The sequence below is a fragment of the Argiope bruennichi genome, chromosome 7, assembly GCF_947563725.1.
Source record: "Argiope bruennichi chromosome 7, qqArgBrue1.1, whole genome shotgun sequence".
NCBI lineage: Eukaryota > Metazoa > Arthropoda > Arachnida > Araneae > Araneidae > Argiope > Argiope bruennichi.
Genome location: NC_079157.1, coordinates 49,533,575 through 49,561,292, shown reverse-complemented (window position 1 = coordinate 49,561,292; position 27,718 = coordinate 49,533,575). Strand labels below are relative to the sequence as shown.

Sequence of the window (27,718 nt, the reverse complement as noted above, 5' to 3'; positions counted from 1 at the left end):
GTGATAGAAATAATAGGAAAATAAAATTTCTAAGAGATTCATAAAGTTATGATAACTAAGCAAAAATTAAAATGAATAATTTTGTTTGATGTAACATATTTGAATTGCTTGGATCAATGAATGACCAGCCTTGTCCTTTAATTTTAAATGTGTATAGCGCCATCACTGAGTGCTATTCGCAAACTAATTTTCTAAGTTTTCCAATGTTTATGATCACATATTATTTTACCTGTATATTGTCTTTCATTTGGCACTTAGGACAAAGCTTTTTCATTGTAAGTGTGTGTCAAGTATTTTATTTTATTATTTTAATTTTATGTGCTCGTCATTCAAGATGTTTTTATAATTTAAAACTCAACTAAATATTTTCTTTTATTTGGATGAAGTTTGATTTATTTCAGAAAATTTTTTGAAGCATAGAAAGTAATTTTAGAAATTTGTCTATGGGGATCACTGAACCTACGTTTCTGCCATCTTGTTTCGTCGAATTTTAACAGCACAATAAACTTTTTTTGTTAGATGCTATTGATGACAAAGCACTGCTAGTTTGGTGCTGGAAAATAAATAATTTCCAATTACTGTATAATTATACCTTTTTTTTTAGATTATTCTCTTTGTGCATGGCCGTTATTTTAAAAAAATCAGTAAGTTGTTATCCGGTAAAAATTTTGTTTATATGTTTTAATATTTATTTATTAAGTGTGCTGGACCAAAGCCTATTTTAATTTCTTGGTCTGAAATTTGCTTTATACGTGATTATCCTAATTGTTTCATAATGATGCGTCATGCATTTCGCTCAGCCGATGTAATAGGGAAGGGAAAAAATTTTTCATTATAAATATAGTATCTACTGCATTATGCTTTAAATTATCTGTTCTAATTGCATTTCGTTTATTCGATTATTAATTCCGTTGAAATTATAAACAAAGCTTTATTTTAATAATACTGTTTGAAGAAATCTATTATTTCTTTGATTACCTTAATTAAATTTATTTGCGTGATAATATGGAAACTGATACATTTTCTTATGAAGTTAAGAAACAGTATTAATACATATACTGAACTCAGTGATGTGGCGTTTGTAATAAATTTTGTATCCAGTTAGCATAACAGTATGCTACTATCACATTAGGATATTTACTTAGCAGTTAAAGGGATAGGTTGATGAACTCATATGATGTGTAGTAACTACAAACAAAGCACATCATATAATGTTTATATATATATTTTTTCTTTAAATTAAATATGCATTTGAAATAGCTGTTGCAATTTTCTAAATGTTTCAAATGTAAAATTTTAATTTTTTATTCTCTTAAAATGTAAATATTTATTTATTCAAGATATTATTATGATGATGATTTTTCTAAATGGAAATTTTGCTTTATCAAACATTCCATGAAAAGTTTATTTATTGCATGTTTCATTATTGATGATTTTTTATTTCATTAATTACAACATTTAATTATTAAAACTTGCCTATTTTAGTTTATTTGCATTATTTTCTGTAGTTATATAAGTAGAGCCTTTGTTCAGAAACTTTGCAAAAGACTTATGAATCATTAATGATCAAAACTTTATTTATGCATGGCTGCATTTTGTTATGTTCAAGTAAGGAAATATCTTTATGTGTGAATTTTCGTTATTACTTTTATGATTTTATTATTTTCTTGATAATTAAAATATTTTTTAAATTTCATGTTATGTTTTATTTGTGTTTCTTATAGCTATTTATAAATAGTTGTTACTATTTTGGATATTGATATGGGTGTGACATTTTACAGTACAAACTTTGAATTTTAATAATCTTTCTAAAATTGACCTTGACATTTATTCATTTGAATTTTTTGTTGGAAATTTGGGTTTCTATTTTTAACACTTGTATTGTTATTTTTAAAGGACATTTGGTACTGCTATTGCATTTCTGTGCAAGAATAGTTTGTGATTTGAGAGTTTTTAAAAGATTTCATATTTATAAGCAGATAGTGTTGGTCTTTTTTTTCAGTTCTTCTTATTAACTTGACTGTGCAGTTTTTATACTAATGATCCGTTTTGATGGTTGGTTTCCTTTTTAGAGAAGGAATTCAGAATGTAAAGTGAGGGTAAATGAAGGGCACCCTTCATTTGAAACAAACACTGGACCATTAGTATCGAACTTATATGGTGAAATTGGGTCGGGTTAGTAATAAATGGGTTAACACATTTATATTTCACAGGGTAGCAAAAATTCTTTTATCTTAAACATTAAAAGTCTTTTCTCGCCATCTCTTCCGAATTGTTAAAACCAGGCTAGCAGGTGGAAAAATAGTTTTCTAATCATACTAGCAATTCTACACATTGTTTTATCTTTTAACTCAAAATTTCTTCAGCTATGGATTCTGACTCTTTTTAAGTGGGGTCATTTGCTTTAATTTTAGATTTAAATAAAACATGGGAATAATCTGATTCTGTCAATTTCTTTAAATCAAAGATTTAAATTTTATATCTTTTTATTAAAAATGATCAGTTAGCCTTAATGGGGAAAAAAGAAGTTGGGGGGGAGCAGCCCAGATTATGCGAGACAGTGACATCAAAGTATAATTGGTTCCATCTAGAAATATTGTAATTTTCTTTCTAATATTACTTTAAAAAATCCAAGTAATAGCCACAACCTTACTTATCATGTGGCAGCCAGTTTAACAAAATACAAATTTTAATAATTTCATTATTTATAATATAGTTACTGTAATCCATGATAGACAACTCATTCAATCCTTAACTTAATTTTGTAACTATATAAATGAAAAATTTATAGAAAGTATTAATATTGATTCATCTTAGTAAAAGATTTATGGTGTTTAAATAATGATTATTATATAATTAAATATGATAAAGTTTAAAACTGAGTGCTCCACAGATGATTTCAAAGGATAAATTGTATAAAATCTTTTTAGCAGATAGTAATTTTAGTGCATTTAGTTTTTAATAATAGTTCAAGCTAGTTTGGGTTTTTGTTTAAAGAATAACATATTCACTTTATTTTTTTAAAGTAATGTATATAATTATTTCAGATTTTAATTTTCTGAATAATAAAAAAAATATGGTACTTTTGAAATATCTGTTGTCTTTTGATTTTTTTTCTTTTGATCTGATTGTTCATGCTTTCAAAATGTAGATGTAATTTTTACTTATCCATCTTTAAAATAATGTACAAGGATAAATAAGTTGGTTTTTATGTGCAAGATGTATTTGCAGATCCATTGTACATGAGCTTGCAATTTCATTTGCACATTTTTCTTCTAATTATGATAATAAATTAAATTAATAACACTGAAAATAATAAAGAAAACATTGGTTCATGTCCAAAGAATATAGCATTAAATAATAAATGTTTGAATGTTTTTGTCAAAGAAAAGATAACCGTAAAAAAGTTTCAATTTCCCCCTCCCTTTTTTTTCCCTTTCCTCCTAAGAATCTCATAATTTTCTTGTTGCTAACTAATAAAGGTAGCTTCTCTTTTCCTAAATATGCAGTAGTGATGAAAAATAAAAAAAGTTAGGGAAAAATGATTTTATGAAGATCCTCTTAAAATAAGCATAATACATTAATTTATAATGCAATTAAAAATTTATGTATGTGTTACATTTTTCTATAAAACTTATTCCAATAAAACTGAATCTTTTAGCTATATTATATAAGAATCAGCTGTGTTATAATACATCAATAATATGTTCAAAATGATTGCAATATTTTATCAGATTTTACTAATATTTTTCCCCTAATTTTCAGTTTTTAAATTTGATTATAAAATTCAAAGAATTGAAATAACTTTTTAAATTGGCATTGCAGGCAGTCATATTTTCCCAGTAATTTTTGTAATTTTAGATTTAAAAAAATTAATAATTCTGATTGTCTTTGTTTTGTTCTCAGATCCGTGTGTAGTTGATAATTGTGGCTCCAATTTTATTCTGCTGTGGTCAAAATAAACGTAACAACGGATAGGCAGAGAGGATCGGGGAGTGCTTCTCGATGCTCCGGAGGAAGGTGAGTTATCTGCTTTCTTAATGTAGATGTAATTGTAGAATTTCAGTTGACTGCTATAAAAGTAATCATTTGTCTTCATTAAAATGTTACTTCTGAAATGTAATAAAATTTCAATGAATTGTAGATATTTTTTCATGATTATTTTGAGTTTTTCTCCAAATTTTTTGCAAAAAAGAATTTTTAGATTTTTTTTATGCAAGGTTTAATTATTTACAAATTTTATTCTTTTACTCAAAAAATTAATACTATGTTTTTGGTGCTGGACTACAAGATATGTTCATTCAGAAACGTTATGTAATTTAGATTATATCAAGTATTTAGTAGTATCAAGTAATTATTTCATGTTTTAATGCTGCACTTTTTTTTAATTATGAAAAATGTTAGTATGTTCCAATCATTTTTGTATGAAACTTCTCATTTGCCAATAATACTTGATGTATCTAATAGAGTTTTATAGAAGCAAAATAAGATAACTTGGAAAATAATTATTGATTTGTTTCAAGAAACCATGATGAAATATCAGTCAAGAGATTGGACTGGTGACTGTTTAAAATGTTGCATAAGAAGCCATGGGATTAGTGCAGAGTAGTATTTAGATTGATAACAGCTTATCTTGCTTTTTGCTGGCTGAATGCTCTGTTGCTCTAAGATGGTAGCAATACCACATTATTTTATTTTGACTCATCTGATTAAGACCCCAATAAACACATTACTTGATTGTAGGTTAATACAATGTAGCAGTTGTGGTTATATTAATTTTTGAATGTTGTTCTATATATATATATATATATAATCCACAGTGTTATTTTAATATTTTTAAAAATTTATTACCTATCTTATTGATAAAAAAAAATCCAGGTTAGCAGACCAATCAGAAATGTAATGAAGCTGCTTTTGTGTTTTCAGGGACGAACCCCCTCGTCCAGACGCCGCTAGCGTAGCCCCTCGCCGATGGGTACCTCCAAGCAGCATTAAACGAGATGCAATCTCCCCACAAGAGAAAAATGACCAGGTGTTCCGCAGAGTTCGAGGGTCAGTATAACTCCCCTCCTCTACTTTCATTAAAAAAAATTGTTTCAAAAATACTTAAAACTCTTTAGAATTTAATTATTCTGTAGCTTCTTTTAAAAACTAGCTTCTTGTATTTGTCTGTATAAATATAGGGAAGACTAAACTGTTATATAACTTTTAATTTAAAAATTCAGTTGCTGAGTTTTTTTTTTTTTTTTAATGGCTTGTTTAAAAATATTTTTATTTTGATGTTTATATTAATAAATAATTTACATTCAATAAGTATACATGTTTTTAAGGCTCTAGTATAGCAGTATTAATGGATTGAATTTTGTGTTAGCTATTATAGCATACCTTGATACAAATAAAATTCATTGCGGCTATGTTTGTATGCTTTAGATCTTTTTTTAATGACAGGGCAATTTCATTCAAACTGTTTGTCAGCAGTAGCTTCAGAATAAATTATTTTACAAGAAGTATTTTTGTTCCTCCTTAAAATTGAAAATTTTACCTACTCAAATATACCAATTCTTCAATATGCAGTTTTTATTTCAATGGTTATTATGTATTAAAATTCAATGTAGACAATTTGAAATACAATAAAAGTAAGATTCTGATGTGCTCTACAATTATTTTTTAAAAATTTCTATTTCATATCTTTAAGATTCTTTTTTAATGTGATTATTTAACAGTGGCTAAAAGAACTGATAATATCCTTTGTTTTCAAGTAACCAATGCCCAAGGGCAGCCAAGAGTAGTGTTAGAAAGTTATATGTGTTATAACATTTTATATTTAAAAAAAAATCCTAAAGTTTATCAAAAATTATATATGATCTTAGTTATCTAATATTACTTGTACATGATAACTATCAATCCTTTAAATAAATTCTAATATTTCTGCAGCAGTACCAATGTTAAAATAATTTCGTAACTATTAAATTTTGCATTTTTTCTATAAATTTTAATTGTTCTTATATATATTGTGATGAACCTCTTTTATAATTTCCTTTCTGTATTTGTAGTTTTCTGAAATATTATTTCTAAGTTATAAATAATTAAAAAATATTTTGGAATTTTATTAATATTTTTCTTATACATTAGCTTGTAAAATTTTTGTGGGTTCATTTCTGTAAGCTATATAAGAAAAACAGCTTTAAATGTTAGAAATGAAATAACCCCATTTTTTAAAAAATGTTCATGATATTTGTTTTTAAGAGAAGTTAAATTTTTGTTTGTGTATATTGAATGCGGAAAAAAATAAGGGCAAAAATTTATGTACTTTAACAGTTCAGTTGTTATAACTTTTTAAATCAACTGTTTAAATAGACCCAATGTGCCTTTTCTGAAATATCATCTCTAGTATTTTTTTATGTTTTATATTATACTAGCCACCTTTGGCGACCAGCCGGTTCGCCAATCTTAATGTTCGTTAAAATTTTAATAGTTAAATATTTTATGTAATTCCTACTTTAATAGCTTCTTCTTTAAAATATTTCAAATTTCAATTCACTCATAATATTATAAAGACCTTCAGTCATAACGTAATCTGTATCTCTCTGAATTTATGCTTTACATTAAATTAAAGTGTAAATGATTAGTCTGCAATTAATATAATAATATTTTTTACTGAAACAAAGCATTTTTTTTAATAATATGATTATTGATAATAGAGTCACTGAGAGTTTAAACTTTATGGGCACTAAAGAATATCTTTCTTAATTTATGTATTATCTCAAGAATTTGTCAACAAAATTTTCTCAGATTCATCATGAACAGATCGATTCATTAACAATGTTTCATTTTAAATGCATCAAACACTAAGAAAATAAAATGAATCGTTTAAAATAATCGGTCGAAAACAGGTTTAAAAAAACTACTTAAAAAACGATGTACTTAAAACTATAAGCATATACAAAAAATATATTTAACTAACATAAATGCAGTTTAATTACAAAAGCATGCAACAAACCTAAAAAAAATTTAAATCATTGAAAACAGGTTTAAAAAAACGATGTTAAAACTATAAGCATATACAAAAAATATATAACTAACATAAATATAATTTACTTACAAAAGCATGCAACTAATCTAAAAATAATTTAAATCGTCAGTTGATAATGGTTGTCATGGCAACAATCGGAGCAGAATGCGCATGCGTGAATTTTCTTCGGCAATTACGGTAACACAAATGCGTGAATTTTTCTATGCCAGTTGGGGTAACGCTATGCAGATTATACATTTTTAATTTCCTTTATTCTGTGTTATTTTAATTCAAAAGTTCTTCAGAATGAATCTGAAGGATCGATTCATTAACAATGTTTACTTTTAAATGCATCAAACATTAAGAAAATAAACAGAATCGTTTGAAATAATCCGCCGAAAAATACTAACCTTAGCCTCATTATTGTTTTGAGAGAAAAAACCGGAAGCCTTACTCATTTGGCGGTGGCGGAAAAGTTGGCGTTGGGGAAAATGGAAGATTTTTTTGGCGGGAAAGTTAGTTTTTAATTAATAATTAAAATTTCAAAAAAAGGGACCCCAGGTGCACATTCCTGACCTCTAAGGTATACATGTACCAAATTTGATAGCTGTATGTCAAATGACCTGGCCTGTAGAGCGCCAACACACACAAATATTTAATAATGGACATTGATATAAATATCATTTTGTATTTCACCTCCCTATGTAGTTATTACTTTTAAGGCTTTATTAAAAGCTTGTCTGTCCCTTTTTATCTAACATTAATGTTATTTTGTCTGTTTCTGATTTACTGAATTTCGTTTTAAATCTTAATTTTTTCTTCCCTCATTTTTCTTTTAGAATTCTCAACAAACTCACACCTGAGAAATTCCACAAGCTGAGTGAAGAACTCCTCAGTGTTGGACTCGACTCTACTCAAATTCTCAAAGGTGTCATATTACTGGTAAGGAGGCGAAAAATTATCAAACATATATAATTGTGGGAAATATAGCATTAATTATTGTAATTTAAAATTATAAGTAGCATGATCAAGATAAAATATTTGTTTTATTTTTGATAATTTTAAGTGAAAAGTTTTCTTATTTATTAAATATCAGTTGCCATTGTCAATTAGCAGGTATTGACTAGTATTACTTGTGAAGATTTTTTTTTAATTCAAATTTACGTAGACTTGTATTGTTGTAGAAGTCTAGCATCTGTTCTATTTATTGTACTATGCATTTACTTGATTTTCTCTATCATACTTAAAATTTGAGATTTAAATTGATGCAGAAAAGGATTAATTAATCTAATAACTTATTTAACTGAAACTTGGACATAATAAGTATAGGAACAATAATTGAAAGCATTCGACATTATTTCTGTTGTATATGGTTAAATATTACAAAACAAAAATCATAATTATTGCAGTTCTTACAGAATTTCAATATTAATTCAGTAAAAAGCAGAATTTTAATTTACAGAGTAACTTTTATTCTTCAAATTATATTACAGAAAAGAGCAGTAGTGTTAAGAAATTGTATAAAATTGAAATAAATTTCATTGACACTTGAAATTAAGCCATGCTTGCAGTTATCAAGAAATTAAAAGCATGAATCTTCATATCTTAATTATTGGCATTAAAATAGAATACAACAATGAATTTGATCTAAAAAAATGCTCATGATCTAGAAATTTAAAATAAATTATCATTCAAATGACAGAGTTTGTAGGGAAAAAAAACGGATTGCTGAAATATTCTTCCTATTTTTTTATTTAAAATTATTCTTTTTTAAAAAAACTTTATGTTGATTTTGCTTGAGATTCCATTGTATTGATTTTCCATATTAACAATCAATTAAGGATTCTCTATCTCATCAGATCTTCGACAAAGCTCTAGATGAACCGAAGTACAGTTCTATGTATGCTCTGCTATGCAGGAAACTGTGTGAAGAAGCTCCCAATTTTGACCCACCATCAAACAACACAGGCAGTCATAACAGTAATGTAAGTTGAGTATTTTTCTTATTCTTATCATAACATTTTCTTATTCTTATTAACCTTATAAAGCAAATAAGGATCAATCCGTAAAGATCTATAAAAAGATACAGTTGTAATGTTTGAGGGCAGTAAAATTTTTTATGTAATATAAGTGTTCTTTTGCAAAATTAGTTTTTAAAGTCATTTATTTATTTATTCTGGAAAAATGCAATAATTTTGTATTTGTTAGACAATGTTGGGTGATGGCTAAGTTTTAATATCTAAGATTTTTCATTTCATGTTTTTATTTTTCCCTCTGCAGTGGCATATGTTTCTGATTAATCTTAATTTTTAAATAGGGTTTCAAAACGGTTTCCTCCTATGAACTGGTAAGAAAACAAAGATATTATATTTTTTATTTGCTTCAACTGTTATTTCATTTAAGTGTAGAGTATTAGATATGTTAGCTTTTCTTTATAGAAAACTATTATGCAACTGTAATAAAAAATGTATTGTGTATTAGTACTGAATTAAATTATGATGATACATATTGGGCATTTAATATTATCTTGCATGTAAAAAATTATGCTGAGAATAATGGTAAATTAAGTCAGCAATACTCTTATCATTAATTTTAATTTCATACATATTACATTTTATTAAATAGCATATTTAATTTTGGAAATAATACATTGATATCTTCTATTAAAATCCATACAAATTTTTTAATTGATTATGTCTTTATATATCTTTTTATAACTTAATATTTGAATTTTAATGAATCTAATATCATATAGTCTCTTTCTGCCTTTTTGAAATTGGTATACAAATTTCAGTTTTACAACAAAGCAACCACAAAATAATGGTTGCTTTTTTCTTTTTCTGATGAAATGTATTTAAAATCACACTAGAACTTCAGAAAGGCAAAGCTGTTAGCAGTGATCTTGAGGGATAGGAATGTTTAAATGAATTAACTAAATAGCGTGTTCTAACATTTATTAAGCAATGCTGTTTGTTTTAGCCCATTTAAAACTGATTTGATTTTAACTTGTGACAATATTTAAGACCACAATTTTCATGCTTCAGAATAATTGTAGGAAATTAAAATTTTCATTGATATTTACTCATATTTAATATCAATAATAGTTGATCACTGTTAACTTTAATGAAAAGGTTTTCTGTAAAAGAATTTGTTTTACAGAAAGATTTTTTCTTTGAAGTTTTCGCAAAAATCTGTTCAGATTTTTTCTTCTTTTTTTAAAAATTATTATTTGTGATTTTGTGTGTGTGTTATAAAATATAACGGTAACTGGGAGAGATACAGTTTTCTGGGATTGCAGTTAAGAAACTTGTTTGCCAAGAAAGTTAAAATTATGTTATTTTTAAAAATGGCTTATTTGTTTGTGCTTATACTTCTATTCACATGAGTCCTTGAATAATAATTTAAATATTTAGTTTTTATAATCGTATTTTTTATTATACAGTTAATGATTCAAGAGAATCCAGATTAGCTTTATGTCAAATATAATTAAAATAACTTTTCAACAGAAAGAAATAGAATAGCTAGAATTTTTATCAATTTAATAACCATTTCATCATTATGAATCAGAAATAAGTAGAACAGAAGAAAATGTCCATTACTTCATTTCATTCTTACAAGGCATTAGTCGAATGTTAAGAGGTTGACTACTTTCCTTATTAGATATGTATTTTATTCACTTTTAAGAAATTCCATTCATAAATTCCAGACATTCCGTCGCCTTTTATTAGCCAAGTGCCAGGACGAATTTGAAAACAGGAGAAAAGCAAGTGAAGGTAAAAACCATAAAGTGTTTTTATATCCTAACACTAAATTTGTTGATTAAAAATTTACATTTATATGTTCTGTGATTTTTTACAGCTTTAAAATACTTTTATATATGAAATTAATAAGAATTTTTTCTGTTAATATCAAATAAATCATGAGGTAAACTGAATCCCTTCCATTATTATTATTATTGTTGGATTTTAATATAATTAGAGAGCAAATTTATGCAAAAGAGAAATTTTTCTAAATGTGATTATGAGTTGGTGAAGAAATAAATTATAAATATATATTTTTCAATAAATGGAAAAAACAACAAAAAAAAAAAACAATATTTAAATTGATAAGAGATTTTTGAAAAAAGTATAAAGAAGATTACTGGTGAATATTTAATAACATTATACTAGTATATAAAGACATTTATAGTTGAATCGAGCAAAAATATAGTTTTTATAAAATACATATATGTTAAGGATTTGGCTGTGTAATCGATAATTGTCTGTATATTGTAATTACATTCAATAATAGATTTGCAAAAATGGCCTTTCTTTAGCCTTTGATCGTAAAGATGGTGCCCTCAGTGCGGAGGAGGAGGAGCAGAGGAGTGTGGCGAAGCACAAGATGTTGGGCAATATCACGTTCATTGGGGAGTTGGGCAAGCAGGGGCTTCTACACGAGGCCATCCTGCACCAATGTGTCCAGCAGCTCCTGGCCAAGCCCCGTAGGAACAGCCCGAAGGAGCTGGCACAGGACCTGGAATGCCTCGCACAGATCATGAAAACCGTTGGACAAAGGCTGGACACCGAAAAAGCCAAAGTAATTTCTTTGGCTTTTCTTTCAATAAATCCATAAAATTTCTGCATTTTCTTAAAATAAACTGCTGCTTAGAAAATTCACTTCAAAATTTTTTTGTGAACTGATATCTTTCTCAAGTGAGCTTTAGCAAAGAGAGCTTTCCAGATTTGGATAGGGGATTGGAGTTTTTTTCTCCTTTTCCTTTCTTTGGAAAAAATTGGTTAGCTTTATTGCGTACAAAGATCTTTTCATACACCTATTTGCAAAATTAACCCTTTAAAGGGCCATTTTTTTCTAGTCATGGTATATTAAAATATTTTTAGGATTGAGATTGGCATAGGAAAAGTTATTCATTTAACTTATTAGATAAATTTAATTTCATTAATTTGTTTTTGTTATTAATTAATAATTAAATAACAAATCAAAACATGGAATTTTGTGCAGGATAAGGAACTGAAGCATCTAAGTTTCAGTGTTATTGAAAAATGCATTAGAGCTTATCCCAATCAATACAACTTCCTACGAAGATTGATAAATTTGGTGGGAAGCATACTTCCCACATGCCCTTGAAAGGTTTAAGTAAAAAAGCTAAAGCAGTACTTAGCAAATTTCAGAAATATAAAAGTTTTGATTTAAAAAAAAAATAAGGAGTTGTGTTAGATGTTACTTTAATAAATAAAAAAAATAAAAGGATAAATACTTAAAATAAACAGCAAAGGAAATTGCTTGGTAGGTTCAGCTCCTAGTAGAATATTAAATTAAGTAAATATAAATTTAGTGGGTAACAGTGATATTGATTTCAAGGAACCCAGTGATAAAAGATTTCATTAAAATGAAATATTATTGTTAATAGCTTATTCCCTAAATGACTTCATATTCAAAGTTGGTTCAATGATTAAAGAAATTAGTTTGAAACTAGTTGGAGTTCCTATTGATGTTTTAAAATAAACTAAGATGGGTATCAAAAACTTTTTATTTTTATCATCATTTGATTTTTAAAGTGACTTTTTTTTTTTTTTTTTTTTTTTTGGCAACTAGCTTTTTGCAGCAATGCTTAAGGAAAATTCTTTTAATTTTTCTCCTCCGGTATGTGTGCATGTTCCATTCTTTTTGTGTGCTACTCTTGAATTTTCAGTACAGTAGCCTACCCATATATCGAAAATTTGTATTTGCATCATTTCTTTCTTTCCACATAAGATTTTATTATTATTACTGTACTTAAAAGTCATCTAATTTACTGTGCAATGGAGTTATCTTTATGGAGATGCATCAAAACAATTTCAGGAATTTTCTCTTTGCTTTATAATTGTATGCAGAGTAGATGGAGGCTACTGAACAGTTTGTTTTCTGAATTTCTAACTGTACACTCTCGTAATTCATTGTGAATTATGTATTAGTTAATTTTAATTCTTTCTGCATCTGGATTATTAAATCATTTTTAGGTCATATTCTTCTAATACAACCTAAAATCATAAGCTTTGTTTGCTATTCAGTTTCAAAGTGATTGGCAGTAACTTCATCATTCAGCAATATTCAGTTTTTTCTTTTTTTATATTTACACAAAATTAATTTGCTAGTTATTTTTTTTCTATCATACCTTCTGTTATATATTTTAACTTTATTTAGAAAAAAAAATTATATTTTTCAGCCACTTATGGATCAGTATTTTGAAAGAATGCAAGTATTTGCCTCTAACTTTGAATTGCCTTCTCGCATTCGCTTTATGCTACAGGATGTCTTAGAACTCAGACAGAACAGAGTATGTTTTACTTTTCTATTAAATAACATCTTAATAGTCCCATTGAGTTAATACTTATTGTGTTATAAAAATATTAATCTTTTAAATAGAATTTTCTGAATTTTGCTTGTGTAAACTTTAAAAAGCTTTTAATAGGTTTTTTTAATCAATAATAAATTTATGTTATAGTATCAATAACTCTTATCTAAATATTCTTCATTTCATATTTAACCGTGTTTCTTATATTTAATTTAAAAGTTAGTTTAGAGTTAAAGAGGTTTATTGAGATTTTATCTGAAAATATATGCTGGGTTTGAAAAAAAAAAAATCTTTCTAATAGAATAATGTGGTATTTGATTATTTATAATGGAAGTTCAGGCTTATAATAAACGTATGGTATATAATATTGTAGTGTAATTTTGGCAGATGCTACACTAAAGAAGGAACTTTTGAATAAAGGTCTTGGTCGAAAAGAAGGAACTTTTGAAATAAAATTCAATTTGCGTCACCAATGAAGACATTTTATACATGGGGAAGAGTAGTTAGACAACATGTCTGCTTGCATTGCGTCACAAGAGCAAAATGAAAGTAATTTTTCGCTGAATGGTTTTACTAAGAGATTCTTTTAGGAAATTCTTTAACGCATGTTGGCTTAGGAAAGGGAATTTTAGATATATTTCAAAAGAATGGATAGGTCTTAGGGATTTTCTCTTCCCTTGAAGTGTGAGAATTTGCACTAATTATTGATTTTTTAAAGTGTTTTAGAAATAAATGAAAAATGAGATTTCAATCAGAAAATAAGTGAACATTTTAAAATATAATCGTATGGGTTGATTTAAGATAAAATTTAAGAAATTAATTTGGGTATAAATTAAATTAAGCTGTATAATAGTGCTTTGATTTGGTAAGGAATTAGCAGCCTTAATCTTTTATCTTCAGATGTCTCCTCTCAGACAGCATTCAAGATGGTGCATCATTTTTTATTTTCTAATTTTGATTGTTAAAGTAACCTACAGGAGAGGAAGAAGATGTAGTTTTGACTTTTCATTGGAATTTAACATAAATAAATATTAAAAATAATAAACAAGTCACTGTATCAGGTGAATAATTATGCATTGACTTACTTTTGTAAGTGCCAGTGTTTTAAAATAGGTAAACAAGTCTATATAATATATTTATATGTTGGTTGTGATAAAAGTTACAGAATATTGTTGTCTGAGGAAACTCTTTTTCTTAGTGGGTTCCTCGTAGGCATCTTGCAGAACACGGTCCCAAGACCATTCAACAGGTGCGGGATGATGCGGCCCGAGATTATGGGGCGTACCTCCACCACAATATTCCTGCCCGCAACCTGTCCATTCCATCGAGCGGAATGCTCAACAATATGAGCAAACTGCGCAGCGGCATGGATGATGTTTTCAGCTCTCTTCCTATTGGTGAGGACGTTTCCTTGCTTTTAAAAATTCTTTTTTTGTAACATTAAATAATTTTGTTGTGATTTATTTGCTTTTCTATTTTCAACTAAGAAATTTTTAATTTCAAAAGAGTAATTAAAAAGTTAACTAGCTTTTTTTTTTTTTATTTCAATAGAAATAATTATAGATGTTTATACGTTCTCTTGACTATTTATATGCTATTTCTGTAACATGTATTCCTTTTTACTTTTTTATTGCTATTAAGCTATTGACATTATTAGTTACATTTAATTTTTGAGCATAAATATAATCAATCATTTGTCTTTTTATCTGCTATATTATTCTATCACTTGTCTTTATGCCTGTGTCAAAAATGAATACATTTATTGAATTAAAAATAAGTGCCATTAGAAAACTTTTATTATTAGGCATTCATTGAGGTATTTAAATGATTACACTAAAACCATTTGCAATAATATGTAATGATAGCTCATTTTTTATCACAGGTGTAGGTTCTCTGGGTACTGGCCCTGGTGTGATATCTACAGATACCTTTCCTTCCTATTCTAATAACATGGGCCGACCTGCTCGAGGTGGGATGGGAGGAACAGGTAAAAGACTGAAAATTTTCTCTTAATAATAAAAAAAAGAAAGGTCATTTTTATATTCTTTGCCAATATTATTATTTCCTGTTTCAGGATTTTTATCTGGCAATGCCTCTCAGCCATACTTTAATAGCAATCGAAATAAACAATTTTCTAACCGTGACCATGATCTCTTTCCTGCTTATCAACAGCCTAGACAACAGAACCAAAACCAGAATCAAATGGGATTTGGTGGAACATCTTCCAATCGGGAACTTCCACCAAGATTCCTTAAAAAATCTCTTCAACCACATACAGGTGGCACTGATGAGGTTGGTTATTTAGTTCATTTCTAATCATTAGTTTTATGTAATTAGAAAAGCACTGTCTTATGTGTGTGTCACATTTCATTTGTTACAAATATGCTTGAGCAAATTTTTATGAAATAATGCTTAATCTAAATAATGGGGCTAAATGCCAATTTCCCTCTTTCATAAGTAAATCCAAATACTAAACAGTTTTGTACAACTTTTTTTTATACATAAATTCTTGATTGCTTAAGAAAGGGTTTTAAGAAATTTTTGTGGCAATTAAAATAGTTAAATTTTTAGTAATAATAAACTATGTTATTTGAACAATAGGTTCAGCATTGTACCAACATACAATATGGCAATTACCAAGATTTCTTTAATAAATTTTATATGTAAATTTAATTTATTTTAATAATTCTGAAAAAAAAATTCCTTAGTCTAAAAATTGTTTTGAGTTTCTTGCTATTTAAAAATTAATTCAACACATGACAATTGTTTTTAAAAGTACTTTAAAATTTATTGTGCAGAATAGCTTTTTTTTTTTAATTCCATCTTGTAAGCACATATTTAAGTTATTCTCAAAGTTTAGATAAATTAGCTTTCTGGGGGTGATATAAACTGTTTGGGGCTATTTATAATTTTTTGATTATTTATAATTTATTTACAACATATTGTAACTTTTTGATGAATCAGACATCGTCATTTCAATTTAAAGTAAATTAGCAAAATAAAAGAATTTATGCTTTATATAAATCCTCTGCATTGCAATTAAATTATATAAAAAGTGTTGAAAATTTTTTTAATAATTTATAAAAAATGATGGTTTAAAGTTATATAGGTTTATTATGTTGTTTCTGTAGTTTGTTAAAATTAATTATAAGTATGCGGTTGATCTTTTCACCTTTTCCTGTGTGTGAGTTTTATATAGGAAGTTTTGTTTGTTACTAAAGGCCTTTATTAAAGAATGCATTTTTTGTAATTCCTTGTGTTTACATATATTGCATGACTTAAGCTCTTAAACTGGTACGAAACTCCTGCCTAAAAATTTTGTATTTATTAAGAATGTTTAGTTTATTTAAAGCAACTATTATACTTCTTTTCCAGATTAGTTTACGTCCAGCTCAGAATTCTATGATGGTAAAGAACAAACAGACCTTTAACAAGCCTTCTAACTCATCTATGATCACTTCCAATGCTCCTAACTCTATCTTGAGGGAGAATTCTCCCATCATTCCAACTGGACCACCTACTTCTGCTCTGCAAAAAGAGGTAACTTCTTCCTTGTAGTTATTTAAAAACTAGGTACTTTTGTTAATCATATGAAAAATTGCAATACTTACCTGTAAGACACCAAAAGAAAGTTTATATATATAATATACTCATAATTATGTGTATATATAATATACACATAAGCATTAATTTTATTTAAAGCAAAAGGCTGTTTCAAAGACAGAAAGACTCACTGAAGTTAAAAGTTTGCTTTATTTTCACTGTAATCCATCCTGGGAAGGAATATTTATTTACAAGAGGCGCGGACAAGCACGTCCGCTCACACATTCAGGTTAGTCAAAAAGTGGCGTTAAAAGAGGGAGAAACAAATTATCCCTGTCTTATATACTGTGATGTTAATAGGAATTTCCATGGCACCAAAAAGCAAGGGAAACGCAGGGATCGTTTAGAAGAATTTTTAAAGTCAGCAGTATTTTGACCCTTCACTCAGAGGGTGGCAACATTTAGGCTTTTAGCAGATTCAACAATTTTACAAAACTTCTGTTGAATTAATTAAGTTGTGGAATTGGATCATAAAATAGGAGAATGAAATTACTATTGGCTAAATTAAGATAAAGCTTTGGAAATTAATTTGTATTAAATTAAGAGTTTATATATATATAAAGGGAAGACAGTTCTGTGAATTTTTCCTCCTTTCACACATCTTTCTCACTTTATTAATTCTTGGATTCACTTAATTTTATTTATTTGCCTTTGATAATATGGTTGTTTATCAAAATTAATTTGTAAGGTTGATTATAATAAAATGTATCATTAATTAATGAAATCCTTCAGTATTGGAGGGGGATTTTTGTAACATTTCAAATCTTAAGCAAGTTTTGAAAAAAAAAAAAAAAAAAAAAAAAACTCTGCTGTTATCAAAAAATATATATATATATCACCAGTGGAAGAAAAATTCATAATAAAATGTTTGTTGAAATTACACAACTAAATAAATTATTTAAATTGAAATCAAGGGGGGGGAACTGTATTGAGACTAATTTGGTATCATTGGAAAGAATTTTTAAGTGGGGAGAGGATGATTGTAATATTTTTATAAATTATGGCAAAATGCTAAATTTTGTGCAGTTTCTAATTTAAAATAACTGAGATTTCAGAAAAGAAAAAGATCTGAGATGTATATTTCCATTCTCCAAATTATGTTTTTGATAAAGTCCTTTACTATAGGTCCATCAGTCTGCTCAGTAGAGCTCCAAAACACGTCCAGGCAAGCTATCTTTTTTTATAATTAATAGAGAGACATGTTTAGAATGTAAAACACTAGTAGATAGTTTGTAATATATAAATTAAAGTACCAGTATTATAGAGCTTTTTATGGCTTATATAAAGCTCAAGTGACATATATATAAAAAAGACTAGTTATTACTAGATCACAATTAAATTATTCTTCTCAATAACCCTAAAGTCTATATATATTGGTTATCTAGAATAATTGTGACTTTGTATAAAGTGTTATATTTATTAATCCTTTGCATTCTCATCTTAATTCTAACTAATTGTTGTATTAATGTTATGTTACTAAATGAAAAAAATATTAAATTTATACTATAATAACTTTCAGATTAATTTTTACTTATATATGAAGTATAGATAAAGTATTGCAATTGTCAAAATTTTGGCAAATATCCTGATTTTAGTTTTCCTCGAGTTCAAAAAGCACATTTAAAGCATTGTGCCTGTCTATGAGAATTACAACTCAAAAATGACCCGAGTTAGACTGATGAAATTTGGTATATAATCTTTATACCAAATTTACAGATTTCTATTTGATTTTAAACAATTCAATGGAAGTCTGGCTGTCTGAGTGCAAATTAACTAAAAACTGAAGGGAGCTGGATGGATAAAATTTTGTATGCAGATTTAACATATGAAGTGTAGATACCAATCATATTTGGAACAAAATATATCTATAAGCAAAGAAACATTGTTTTAAATATATGGAGAAAAAAAAGTATGTGATTTTCTGACTGCAGTTGTAACATTGTGACAAATTTTGGCTTCAATCAGTTGGAAACAGCGTGTCTAAAGGACAAATCCAGTTTACCTGTTGCCAAATGCTTTATAAGTTCAGTAAAAATGCTAAATTCATGGCATCTATCAATATTTTGTAACTGTTATTCACTAGTGCCATGCAAGGCATTAGTGATTGTATGTAAGGCCCACAACTATATACCTTGGAAAGGTTATAATGCCTTCATCAGAGTTTTCGAGTGACCACTCCTGCTGGTTAATCTTGGAGAAAGGTATTCAAGATTCTAGTCGTCTGAATTTATGTAATAATTTACTTTTATGTTAATTTGTATTTTTCTTTCTTTAATGAAAATTATTTTTATTTCTGTATAGATAGTATTTGAACCTATAAGTGTCATAGAAATTTTCTTGACCAAATATTTCTTCACTTGCAAATTTCTTTAAAAAATTTTAATAGTTTTTTTTTTTCATGTTGTTAGGAAGCTTAGTAATTGCGTATGTAATATATATATATAATACTGGCAAGTGTGAATATTTATGTAATAATTATTAAAGCTTCTAATATATAGTTAAATACAGTTAAAAAAATTATGGATGTAGTTTTGACTTATTTATTTTATTTTATTTATTTTTATTTTTTTAAGCCTGCTCTGATTGTAAAACAAGTTACTCAAGAGAAAAATAAGGCCAACAAGCAGGTTCCAACAAAAGAAGAAGTTATGAAGAAAAGTGTAGGTTACTGCTTAATAATTTGGTTTGCATGATACTGAATTTTAAGAGACAAAAAGACAAAACAATTATCTTTTTATAATAGTTTTAAGTAAATGCTGATTAACCTTAAATAATTTTATTCAAATTGTAAATGTTTTTTTTTTTTGTTTTTTTTTTCAAAAAGCTTTATTATATATTTTAATATAATTATACTATTTGAAAATTATGTTTTGCTTTCTTGTTTAAATTTAGATTAGAATGATTTGCAAGGATATTTCATTTTACCTTTATCTGTGTTTGTAATTGATATAGCTGAAATTCTTGGCTGTTAATAGCTTATATGCTTAAAAATGTCACAAAAGTTCTGGTGATTTTGAAATTCATCTAATTTGTTAATTTTTAGGATGATCTCGTGACAGAATATTTGAAATCGCAAAATCTAGAAACTGCAGTGAAATCTTTTAAAGAAATCCGAATGCCCAAAAAGTAAGCTTTCTCCTCTAAGATCTTTTTTAGTTATTTATTTTTCCACCATATCGTATAATTTTTTAATGTTTGAACATCCTTCTGGGTTACATTTCCAATCAATTCTTAGAATTTATTTCTATGGATCTTCAAAATTTCTTTGAATTTTCTGAATGAAGTGTTTTTAATATTTTTTCATATGTTTATGTTTAAAAAAATGTTTTAATAGTGCACAGAGTGTTTAAAATAAATCTCATGCATGTAATACTTTTTTTATTCATTTGGTTATAATTATAACTGTAGTTGTAAATTTTCTTCCTGGAATACTTGATTATTTTTTATTTCTCCTTGTTAAAAGTTGTCTTTTTTAAGTTGTTTTTACTAACATTTAAATTATTTTATATTGTATCAAAACAATAAATTACCATTTTCAAAAACACTGACAGATTAAAAAAGTGGATCATCCTTAAATCGTTGTTTTTCTCAGGTATGTGAGTGATGTTCTCCTTATGATGATGAAAGCGACCATTGAGAAGACGGAAAGTGAACGTGAACTCCTCAGCCAATTGATGAGTGAACTCAAAAAGGAAGGACAAGTGAATGGAAACCAAGTGATGGAGGTAAGTTTCCATTCATGCTGCCTTTCTTGAGCAATTTCAGTAATAACAGGGGTAAAAATGTGAAGCAAGATTAAGAATATAATAGATATTGCTGGAATAAATGTAAGCAATTTCAAATATTAATCTGAGTAAATTCTTTAATTTTTTTGCGCTTTAATTGGATTTAGCAAAGTAGATTCTTTATTTTGTATTACTTTACTTTTATTGGTCAGTTTTGTGAGCACATTGTGGGGTGAGATTATAAAATAAATATTGCTAATTTTATTATTGAGTATTGTAGTGTAAGTTTATAAAATTTAAAATAATTGAATTTTGAAAAAATGTGGTTTCTATTTCACTTGGATTGTTGTTAACCCTAAAAAACATTTCTTTTGCTTCTAACTACCAATTTATTTTGATGTAGATGTCATTTTTCCGTAGAAGAGCATTTTTTTTCCCCCTGTGATAAGAAACAAGTGATTTTAACTTTTTTTTTCTGCCATCCAAATTAAGAATATTTAAAACTATTGCATAATTGTTCATTTCCTTCCTGCATTAAAGAAATGCAAATGCATTTGTGTAATATTTTATATTTCTAACTGGTTAATGTATATTGCAGTATTATTTTTTTAAAAATAAACTACTTGATTCAAAAGTTAAAAAAAATATAGTTATAATGATTGATTCCTATCGTAGGCTTTGAAGAACATCTTTCAACAACTCTCTGAACTGGAAACTGAGATTCCTCGAGTGAAATCGCATGTGGCTGGGTTTGTAGCAAGGGGCATCGCCAGTGATTTGGTGTCTCTTTCACAAGTTGCTGAGCCTTTGGAATCTGGAGCACACTACCCACTCTTTTTATTGTGTCTTCAGCAGTTACATAAATCCCAGGGACGTACTTGGTTGCATTCAGTCTATAGCCAAAGCAAAATCAATTTGCTCTCCATGCTACCAGGTGAGAAATTATCTAAAAAGTTATAGAATGCGTAAATGAAAACATTCCTAAAATTAATGTAATAGTTTTTTTATAATTATATAGAATTTATTATAACATGATAAGTTTATTTATTGGCAGTGAGTATACTATAAATTAGCATTTTTTAAATTGCATAAGTACCAGTGTTTTGATTGAAATTAAAACTGCATTAAGAAAATTTTTATACAGGCTCTTGTAAATAAATTTCCACTTTATTCATAATCTTTCCTTGTTCATTATAAGGAAATAAGCATAATAATTTAGTGAATTTATTTCATAGCTTAACGGTGGATCATTCAATGGTGGAATTTTAATTAGCTGTTTGCTGAAAAGTAATGCAGTAGAGTTGTTTAGATGTTTAAAAAATAATTTGATATTTATTTTCAAATTAATAATATAAAATGTATTGGTGTAAAATTACTAACACAAATAATCGAAAATTCTAACCTAATTTAGCCTAACAATTCTAAGGTCGCATTTCTCTCTTTTATTTAAACCCTTTGATGCATGTAATCGAAAAGATCATTACAAAATGTGTTGTGATCTTACTACTCCAAGTATTGTTTTCTAAAGGAGAATTTGGGATTGTGAAAGAATATTAGTGTCTCTCTCTCTCTCTCTCTCCCCCCCCCCCCTCCTTAACATACAAATAATATCTTAAGTCGGCACCTGGATATTGGATTTAGTTAAAATGTTCTTGAGATGAGACCTCAAGGAAGCACATTTCAAAGGGTTAAAATTGATTTTTATTTTTAGCAATAGATTCAATGGTTTGTTTGGGGGAATCGTAATTTATTTGCTCTTCCAGAGATTGATCGCACCAAGGAACGCCTGGCAGATATTTTAGAGGATCGAGGCTTGAGCTTCCTGCTACCATTACTGCGAATTCAAGCTGATTTATGGAAACAATTACATGCTGATCCCAGTCCCACTGCCCTCTACAGGTGGATCAAGGATAACGTGGATTCAGCTCAACATATTGTACCTGGATTTGTCAGTGCTCTTGTCTCCTGGTCAGTTTGCAGTTTTTATTTTTAATAACATCCTACAAAAGTTTCATTTTATTGCAAAATAAAGTTATTTTCCATTTCTGTTGCATCTTATTGTTATTAGTCCTTATTTTTGATTTGCAAATTTGATTCTACATAATAACAGTGTTTTGATCAAAAATAGCTCTTGAATCAATTTGTATAACAATGTTTATTTATGCATCAATGTTAGCTTTTAAAAACCTTTTTTCCTCTAGTAAAACCAATTATTTTAAAGTTATTAGCATAAGAGGTTAACTATGAAGTAATATTTTTGCCAATCTTAATTGATATGCTTACATTTCATTTTTTAATTGTCATTATATCAATATCAGTGAGTTTTAAATATAAGCATTTTAAAGAATTATTGAATATTTGCTCTTTGAAAAAGTCATTTATTTGAGGTAACTTTTTGTAAATCTTTTATCCAAGAATTTCTATTCTGTCTATCTATTACATATTTAGAATCTTTCTTTAAAAAAATCCAAGTGGCTGTTAATGATAGCAAAGCTTGTGAAAACAAGTTAAAGCCGATTTATTAGTCTCTTGAAACATTGCTGTTTTCCTTCTTTCTTCGCGAGTTTCCTGCTAATTTCCATACCTAATATCTTTTTTTATTTATGTATATGAGTAATATAAAAATTCAAAATTGATACCAAATAAAATTTCAAATTCAAGATACAAATAAGCAATGATTTGGAAATCATATATGTTTCATTTTCATGGAGTGGTTACACAAAAATCATAATTTTCTTTCTGAACTGAGCAATTGTAACAGCTCAGTTCAGAATATATATAGAAAGAATGTTTAGAATATCATTTGTAGTTCATTATTAATTTTTATTTCAGCATGATAAAATATATTACTCAAGAAACTACCTTAGCTGATGGCATTGATCGTACTTGTATACCCGAGAAAAACATTTTGGATAAAGAGAGGGAAATGTTAGAAAAGTTTAAGGTAAAAATAATATTTATTTGCTTTTGTTTATATTCTATAAATATGTATTCATGAATTAAAAGTATCTATTTGAAAATAATCTTAATTTCTCTCTCAATTAATAATATTCTTCAGTATTTTTTTCCATTGTCATTCCCCCTCTCCCATGTTTGCATATTTTTGATAGATATTTATTAAGATTATGCGTTTCCATAAGAGTTTTGTTTGTATTTTAATATTTAATATCATTAACATACTGTTTAAGAATAACTGTTTAGCATATTGAGCAGTAGCGTCTTAAGTTTTAATGATCAAGTAAATAGAATCACTTTACAAGTTAACTCGCCAAGTTTGTATAAATTTTTAATGTTTATTTTTGTATTGTATAATTGCATATCATACTGTTTGTCTTTTCAGCCTGTATTTCAAGCTTTTTTACATGAGCATCCTGACTTACAACTTGTTGCTCTGTATGCACTTCAAGTTCACTGTTTTAACTATGGATTTCCTAAAGGTATCCTCTATTTTTATTTATTTTGTAATTTTTTCCTATCTGCAAAAATAATATATATATATATATTACCTTATAGTTATGCTTGAAGTTATTATTTTGTAGAAGATAATTCAGTTGAAATGTTAAACAGTTATTGCTTATGCACAAGATACTCACATTACACGTTGTAACAACTCAACTCTCTGTATATAGCTGGAACAACTCAACGCTTGATTTTTTCAAGTTTGAGTAAAACAAGTGTTTGCCTTTAGAAGTCATTTTTTACAATTTTTAGTTGTTAAGCATAAATAATGGTTCAAAATGTAATTTTCTCAGCATGGAACTATCAAAAAGTTCACCAGTAACTTTACACTGAAAATTTGGCTGAAGATCATATGTTTGTTACTATAAATTTTGTTTGATATCTGTCACTGTGTTGATACTTGTGAAATCTTTTGCTTTCATTAAAACTACTGTGCTGTTTTGCAAACAGTATGTAGACTATAACAAATTGTAATCCTAAGGAGCATCATCTAATAAGTGTGATAATTTATATAACATATCTCTAATGGATTCATTAATATTTTCCTTTTTATGTGTCCTCCATTATTACAATTAAAGTTTTAAAAAATTGCGACATAGGAAGAAACTTAAAAAGATTATAGCAGAATTGGCTTTTAAATTTTTTATCTCTAGGGATAGAAATTTCTTCTTATTTCCCCCTCAGTTTGCTTATGCATGTATTAAACATTACTAATTATTGTTCTTTTGCAGGAATGCTATTACGTTGGTTTATGATGTTTTATGACTTAGAAATAATTGAGGAGGAAGCCTTTTTGAAATGGAAAGAAGATGTCAATGATGAATATCCAGGAAAAGGAAAGGCTCTGTTCCAGGTTGGTTTGATTTTTTTTTTTTTTTTTTTTTTTTTCCTTAAAGTATTTTGAGTAAGTAAATATTTATGTTTAAGTTAGTTTGAATTTACTGTCTAAATTACCTTCCTCCCCCTCTAAGAAAAAATGGAGCAATTTTTAAAAATATTCAAATGTCAAAAGAAGGAAAAAAATATTGTTTTTTCTGTTAAAATTATCAATGAAACTAAATATTTAAAATCAAGTGATTTTTAGGGATATGATTATGTAAACTATCTTATGGAAATTTGTGTACATTCCTTGTCAAAGGTTTCAGGTATCTTAAAAGTTTTGTCCATTAAGATTAAATTATTATTATTATAAGAGGTGAAAAAAATTATGCTCCATTCCAATTGTTATTGAAACATTCTTAACATAATATTGATGTCTAAAAATGTGTCTTATTTATGTCTGTATTACTTTATGTCACTTACTTACGTTAAGTTTTTTTTTTTTTTTTAAGCGTATAAAGGTAAAATTAAATTAAAAGCTATTGACAAACAAAAGAATTTTAATCTAAACATTTTAATTACTTTTCTAATTTGCTGTTTTTATTATTCTTTCAAATCATGTTAAAAACACTAAAATTAAAATAATTGTGAAATAAAATTAAAGAAAAATTTTGTTTCTTTAAAAAATACATCTAATTTGAAAAAGTTATTTGAAATTACTTATTTATGGATAGCACTTAAGAGTTTTTAAATATAGTAAAATTTTATAATAGAATATAGTGGTAATAGAATTTATATAAAAAAAAATTCAAAATGGTGACATTTTGATTTTGAGTTCTAATTTAAGTATATGCTATTTGAAAAATATTTTGATGATTTGGAAAAATCAACTTCTTAGACAAAAAGGAAAAGAAATATGTGTTGCTTTTAGTGTGATCATGGAAGTGGAGTATCCTTTGAATCTGATACTGAGCCATCAAGCAATTAATCTGTTGAACTGAAATAGCAAGTCCACTTTTATGAACTTTGATAAGCAAACTGATGATGACCAAATGCACTCACCAGAAATGATTAAGAATTTCTTTTATGAAAAGTTTTATCTATGAAAAAATCTCTATTTCCCTTCTCTTAATACTAAGAAGATTAAATTTTCTGCCTGAGAAGTGCTGACTCATAATTAACAATTCAAGGAGTTAAAGAAATGTTAAAAAAATTGTATCATATCAAATCTTCTTATTGGATATCATTTTTAATTGAATAAAAGTGTTAACCATTTATGTTTTCTAGGGATTGAATTTTTGTGGCACATTGAGGATATCTTGTATATATGAATTTCTTGTATATCTGGTCTTTTTTTCATTTGCTTGTGTAGGTTAATCAGTGGCTGACCTGGTTAGAGGAAGCTGAAGAGGAAGGCTCGGACGATGGTGATAATTGACTCCTCTGTGACTCTTCTGCCAAAACACAATGTCTTCGCTTCAACAACAACAACTCTTTCTGCTCTGTTTCTTCTGGTTCATGATCATTTTAGGGTTCCTGTTTTCTCCTTCTCCTTTCTTCACTAATACTAACGATGGAGTCGATGCCTCGGTCGCAGAAATTAGATTGTTTTTAACACAAAGACTTGCTGGTTTTCTAACTTCTGCACCTGTCATTCATTCTTTCTACGATTTGTGTTTAACTTATTGTTGGGTCTGAATTTTGTAGACCTCTTCAGTCAGAGGAGTGATTCTCTCGCCTCTGGAGAAACAAAAACGAAAAAAGTGAACTCTTCCTCTCCGAATCGATCACCTGGAAAAGGATTCGCCCATATGGAGAGCAAGTGGAACATTTTTTATTAAGTTATTCTAAAGCTAATCTGGCAAATATAAAACGAATCTTATTTATTTGCTTTAAAAAGTTTTCATTCGATTTAAATGAATTCGGTTTTTATATCATTAAGTATTAAATGAGAAGAATCACCATTATTAATTAGATGAGATTTAAAAAAAATTTTATATATTTTTTTGATGTTTCAAAGTATTTCTGAGCTTTAGTTGCATTTGAATGATGTTCGACCAGGTGTAGTTAAAGTGTAGCATTTCTTTAATAAACGAGATGGATTAACCAAGCGATACTTACTTTTGATTGAATAGTCAAAGAAATGCTATATTTTAATTACTATGTTGAAATGTTGCATTTTCATAGCCTCTGCTGGCAGATTTTAGAAAAGAAAGTAAATTTTTTTTTTTCCTTTTGTTTATTTCGTGTGACTGATTTATGTGTTCTTTGTTCAGGTATAGATTTTAAATTTCTCAGAGCTGTTTTTTCCCATCTTTTGTTATCATCTGTATTCGTTTGCCTTGACCTTCATGTGAAGTATTGTTTTTACCATATACAGGACTGCTAAGAGTAAATATCTCTATGACACCTGAAATATTAAAAGGAAAATATATCGATTCTCTCTAGTAAATTCTGCAAAATTTGTAGTGATAATTTAAAAGCAATCATGTTTGTACTTCAATAAAAAAATTTCATTATAAAAGTTGATTGATGTCTCTTTTATTTACTACTGTATGCCTGTATGCCAGCTGGTTTGCCAAAAATAGTAATTATATCTGATGTCAGATAAATTGTTTAGATATAACTTTATGTCCATGATTTTGCAGAACTGTATAACATTAAAGCCATGTTATTTTAACTGTCTTATATAAGTTCCTTTTATTGCATAAATGGGTCTTTCTAATGAAGACGGTCAATAATATCATAGCACTATTAAAAATATAA

The 27,718-nt window shown here is 27.4% G+C and overlaps 1 protein-coding gene across 4 annotated transcripts; it reads left to right on the top strand.

Annotated features, from left to right (window-relative positions):
- Positions 1 to 159: 159 nt before the first annotated feature.
- On the top strand, positions 160 to 27,476 carry LOC129975116 (eukaryotic translation initiation factor 4 gamma 2-like). Of its 4 annotated transcripts, none has more exons than XM_056088058.1 (21): positions 160 to 275; positions 3,907 to 4,020; positions 4,927 to 5,052; positions 7,852 to 7,954; positions 8,854 to 8,997; positions 10,719 to 10,785; positions 11,328 to 11,590; positions 13,218 to 13,328; positions 14,545 to 14,743; positions 15,229 to 15,333; positions 15,421 to 15,638; positions 16,722 to 16,886; positions 19,523 to 19,609; positions 19,993 to 20,075; positions 20,542 to 20,674; positions 21,350 to 21,608; positions 22,438 to 22,642; positions 23,507 to 23,618; positions 24,015 to 24,111; positions 24,865 to 24,986; positions 26,325 to 27,476. In XM_056088058.1, the coding sequence occupies exons 5-21, from the start codon at positions 8,911 to 8,913 to the stop codon at positions 26,388 to 26,390; spliced, it is 2,379 nt and encodes a 792-aa protein (XP_055944033.1). In that variant the 5' UTR covers positions 160 to 275; positions 3,907 to 4,020; positions 4,927 to 5,052; positions 7,852 to 7,954; positions 8,854 to 8,910; the 3' UTR covers positions 26,391 to 27,476. The 4 variants fall into 4 exon arrangements, with proteins under 4 accessions (XP_055944033.1, XP_055944036.1, XP_055944035.1 ...); XM_056088060.1 differs by lacking the exon at positions 160 to 275 and adding an exon at positions 9,330 to 9,359 and having other exon boundaries at positions 4,000 to 4,020; positions 8,872 to 8,997; XM_056088059.1 differs by lacking the exon at positions 160 to 275 and adding an exon at positions 9,330 to 9,359 and having other exon boundaries at positions 4,000 to 4,020.
- Positions 27,477 to 27,718: the final 242 nt, after the last annotated feature.